The sequence below is a fragment of the Palaemon carinicauda genome, chromosome 27 (assembly GCF_036898095.1).
Source record: "Palaemon carinicauda isolate YSFRI2023 chromosome 27, ASM3689809v2, whole genome shotgun sequence".
Lineage (NCBI taxonomy): Eukaryota > Metazoa > Arthropoda > Malacostraca > Decapoda > Palaemonidae > Palaemon > Palaemon carinicauda.
The window spans coordinates 5,830,380-5,835,560 of NC_090751.1; the positions used below are offsets into that span (position 1 = coordinate 5,830,380).

Here is a 5,181-nt window from a genome sequence, read left to right on the forward strand (position 1 = left end):
TTTAATTTCGAAAAGGAAGTTGCTCTCTATCGTTATGAAGTGTGGATTTTGAGGCTTAAGGTTTATTTTCTAAATGAAAAAAATTAATGTTTATGAAGCTGTTAAAATATAGAATTAAGGAGATTTTTTATTTTTTTGCCCAAAGATTTATATCTAGAAACACTTCAATAAAAATTGGAAATTTTGGATTGAAGTTAAATCTTGTGAAACAATATCTTCAGTAAAAGAGACCAAGGTTTACATATGTCAAGTTCAGGCAAAACAAGGTGTTTCTTCAGCTATGAACATGTTTCTTTCTTTTTTTCTATTAGAAAATTGGTTATTAGCGTTTTGCATAAAACTGAATGGAAGTTGTATTGCATGCGACACCCTCATTTATCTTCATAAACGTATATCGCCTGAATAGCTTTCACCACATTCGTTAATCTTTTATAATTTTCTCTTTACTTTTCATCAAGAATTTTCCTTCTCGCTATTCACGTTTTTTTTCTACAACTAAATTTTTTAGTGGTGTTGCAATGTTAACAAGACATTATTTTTTTACATTCTTCTCTGTGGCTCCAATTGTGTCAGGATTATTAACATCGAATATTTTTTTTCCCATAATGGTTGAATTTTAATTAAGCTCACCTTGAAATTTTGCCGTTATTTATTGATATTTGAATAAATATCATCCATAATCGACCTACTGGTCCAGCAGTTTCGGGAATATAGACAAAAAAAAAAAAAAAAAAAAAAAAAAAAAAAAAAAAAAATGTAGTTGAAATTCCTAAACTTCTTTTTTTCTAGTGCAGACATGTCGCACTGGCGTTCAATGACAGAGATATTAGACGTTTTTTCTTTTTGGCTTTAACCCCTAAACTATATTAGAAACTAACTATTGGGGCAATCGTGAACTTGATTCGCAGCCTAATAAATTAAATCTATTATCTTTTATGCTCTTGATTATAGTGGATCTTCAGAATTTCAAACAAAACTTTCAATTGATATTGTTAAATTTATCAATAATTTTACTCTAAAATTTGCATCAGAATTTACTTTATCTTTTAATCTTCGCATGTGCTTCTTTCAATATTAGGTTTATATATTTTTATATTTATTTTTACAAAGATAATATTTCAAAACGTATCATTGTAACATTTTCTTGTCCTCCGTTCAATAATGGGTTTAGATACGTTTGTATTTATCTTTACGATAGTAATATTTAAAAACGTCTCACTATAATGTTTTCTTACTTTCTACATCTCCCAGATTCCTTTCCAATACGAGTAGCACTTCGCCTAAATAATTTTCAAGAATTTCACCAAGACTTTACCCTTAAATCGTCCGTCTTTCTTTTGATATCGGATTTAAGTACGTTTATATTCATCTCTACAATATTTTCTTATTTTCTATCTTCTTCCTCGTTCCTTTCCAATACGAGTAGCATTTCGCGATAACTTTTATATGGTGACCCACCGTGCTTAAATAATTTTCGAGAACTTCAGCAAGACTACCATTAAATCGCTTGTCGTTTTGATATTGGGTTTATATAGTTTTATATTTATCTGTGCAACATTCTCATTTTCTCTATTTCCCAAAATCCTTTACAATACGAGTAGCGCTCCGAGATAACTTTTAAATGGTGACCCACCATGCCTAAATCATTCTCGAGAACTTCAACAAGACTGCTTTTAAACCGTCTGTCCTTTTAATATTGGGTTTAGATAATTTTATATTTATCTTTAAATATTTTATTATTTTTACTATTCCAAATTCCTTTACAATACGAGAAGCACTTCGCAATAACTTTTAAATGGTGACCCAACATGCCTAAATCATTTTCGAGAATCTCAGCAAGACAGAACTACAGGGAACGTGGGATCTATTCCCGTTATCCCGCCTCGCTGACAGACACCTGTATGCTGGCTTATGCAGCTGCCTGGAGTTGTCTGCTGCATTACTTACCTGGTACGAAGTGATATGGCCATTTCGGTGCAGAGGCGGAGGGGGGAACCAAAACACAGACGCTGTGGTGACGTTCGTGAGCTGCATGCGAACGTCCTGAGGAGGCGCTGAAGGGGCTGCAAGGGCGTGGTATTCATGAAAGTTTAAGTTTGAGATGTTTGTAGTTTTAAATGATTTATTTGCGAAATTTATTTTCAAGGGTAAATTCTATAACAAGGATTTATTAAAAATGTGTTCAAAATATATTGTTACATGGGTGTAATTTTAAATGATTTATTATGTCCAACGTCTTTTTAAGGGTAAATTCGTTAACAAGGATTTATTAAAAATATATTCAAAATACATTGTTAGATGGATGTAGTTTTAAATGATTTATTTGCGAAATGTCTTTTAAAGGGTTAATTCCATAACAAGGCTTTATTAAAAATGTATTCAGAATACACTGTTAGATGGATGTAATTTTAAATGATTTATTTGCGAAATGTCTTTTTTAAGGGTAAATTCGTTAACAAGGATTTATTGAAAATGTATTCTAAATAAATTGTTAGGTGGGTGTATTTTTCAATTATTTATTTTCGAAATGTCTTTTTAAGGGTAAATTCGTTAACAAAGATTTATTAAAAAATGTATTCAAAATACTTTCTTAGATGGATATAATTATAAATGGTATGAATGTAAAAAGTGTTTTTAGATGTGAATTCTTTAATGAGGATTTATTCAATATGTATTGCAAATATATTCGCTAAACTTATTGATATCTTTAATTATTTTGCACCATCAGTAAATATGTTTTGCAATTTAGAGATATTGAGTATCAATATTTATAGCCATCGAATACTACATATTGTTAAAGAAATAAAGATATACTTTCTTCATTAACTGTTGAATAGCTATTGAGAACCAAGACAAAATTCATATGAACAAGCAGAGTTAATTTCCTATTATAGTTACAGAGATATTGGCCCATAAGATAAGATTTTGAAATAATTAAGGAGATAGATTGAGGTCTTGCGAACATTGCCAATCAGAAACGGGACTCGAGAGTAAAGATGTAATGAAATAGTTCATCCAGATAGAATTGAATATTCAAGAATCCATTGGAAAGTATTAAGACACTCGAAGAACTCTTGGACGAATTGGATGAAAATTAATAATGGTTCTTATGAGGAGTGAGTATTTCATCGGAGAATTAGTGAGTTCTGCGAATACCCACATGACCTTCAAGTGGTGAAAATAACACATATGATTTATGCATTGTTGGAGATGTAACCTTTAAAAAGTTTTTGATTTTTTTTCCTAGTGGCCAAGATACTTGTCGTGAGTCAGCGAGTCATATTCCATGACATTTGCTAGTCGCAATTCATGATTCAAGGACCCCAACCTGCCATTTATCGCCATCTTCATTTTTCTACACATACGTAGGATTAGAGTCAATATGTGCCCGTGCCCATTGGTAGTAATGTTTTATTAACAGCTATGGAAATAGGATATCAATCTTATTGAGAGAATCATGAAAATGGAATATCAATCTTTTTGAGAGAATCATGAAAATGTAATATCAATATTTTTTTGAGAATTATAAGCGCTTTCTTGTTGCTTTTTAATTGTTACTTTTTTATTATTTAATGCGTCAACCAAAGTCCATAGATAAGATTTTGGAATATTAATCTTTTTGAAAATTACAAGCGTTTTCGTGTTTTCTTTAAAACTACTTTTTCAATTGTTGACTTTTGTTATTTTTCAATTCGTCAACCAAAGTGAATAAATAAGACTTCCAGGAATATTTCTTAATTTTTCTCGCAAAGATGATAAATAGAGTTCTTTTACTTTTTTTATTGAATGTAGAAATGAAGTCTAAAATTGAATTGTCGTTTTACCTTTCAAATACTTCCTTTGGAAATAGATTTTTATTTCAATTAAATTTCATTCAATATTGTATGTTTACTGCAACGCTTAGAAAGCCATAATGTATGAGGTGAGAGAGAGAGAGAGAGAGAGAGAGAGAGAGAGAGAGAGAGAGAGAGAAATAAGGGAAATCAAAACTCCGATAATCTTACCGGCTTCGGAAGTGAGAAAAGTCCTGCTATTTGAGGGGGCTCCTTCAAAAGTCTTGTAGAAGGGAACGAGGAATACCGTGTACGAGCGGAAGTGATACAGGCCATGAAGGACGTAGGATGAGGCTCCTCCTCCAGCGTTGACAACTGTCACCACAGTGAAATTCCCTACGGAGCCTGTATCCCAGAAAGTGCAAGGTATATATATATATATATATATATATATAGATATTTATATATATATATATATATATATATATATATATATATATATATATATATATATTATATATATATTTAAGTGTGTGTGTGTGCTTATACACATTTGTACTTAAAGTTTAGCCAATATGTGTATGTGTCTTGCATTCTTGCATGTGTGCATTCAAACATATATATATATATATATATATATATATATATATATATATATATATATAATATATATATATGTATGTATGTATGTATATATATATGTATATATATTTGTGTGTATGTATATATGTTGCATGTATGTATGTATGTACGGTATTTACAGTATGTGAAAATTCTGTTAATGGTGTATTGATGTTAAAACATGTAGTTAATCATTTATGTTACTGATATTGTATATGAACATTCCCATTCATACCTTTAATAAATGTAGGTCATCAATTTTCTTAGAAAATACATATTTCAATAAATATTTAGTTATTGTCTAGCAAAACAATTAGATTGCAATAAAGCTTGTTGCTTTGATAAATATTTTTCCCATTTTTTTAGTAAACAGCATTTAGATATACCGAATGACTTCCCAACCTAAGAAACAACTGAAGTTGTAAACCTTTTGATAAAACTGCAACTCACCTTTGACATGCGGTCGACCATTGTAGGCAGAGGCATCGGGGAGGTATTCGTCTCTTGACATGTGATGGAGTCGGATATAGAAACCTTCTACGGAGCTGACTTCCTCAGTCATCTAGGAAAAAAGAAATAGATATGTAACTGTTATTTGATAATTGAATTTTCCATTACAGTTGTTTAATGTTAGAACTTGAGCTTTGATATGATGGTGTTGCTAATCTCGAATCAGATGGATAATTTGTTCGGTATAGTTTTTGTCCAAAATCACGCTGAGAGAGAGAGAGAGAGAGAGAGAGAGAGAGAGAGAGAGAGAGAGAGAGAGAGAGAGAGAGAGAGAGAG

At 30.9% G+C, this 5,181-nt stretch overlaps 1 protein-coding gene and 1 long non-coding RNA gene across 2 annotated transcripts in view; one reads left to right on the forward strand and one right to left on the reverse strand.

Annotated features, from left to right (window-relative positions):
• Positions 1–5,181, forward strand: part of LOC137621085 (uncharacterized) — a 377,935-nt gene that overhangs the window by 169,439 nt on the left and 203,315 nt on the right. The window lies entirely within an intron of this gene.
• LOC137621084 (protein sax-3-like) overlaps positions 1–5,181 on the reverse strand; it is a 135,958-nt gene that overhangs the window by 31,530 nt on the left and 99,247 nt on the right. Inside the window, 2 exon segments of the mRNA XM_068351523.1 lie at positions 1,948–2,063; positions 4,005–4,178. Of these exon segments, the coding sequence (XP_068207624.1) occupies positions 1,948–2,063; positions 4,005–4,178 (290 nt within the window).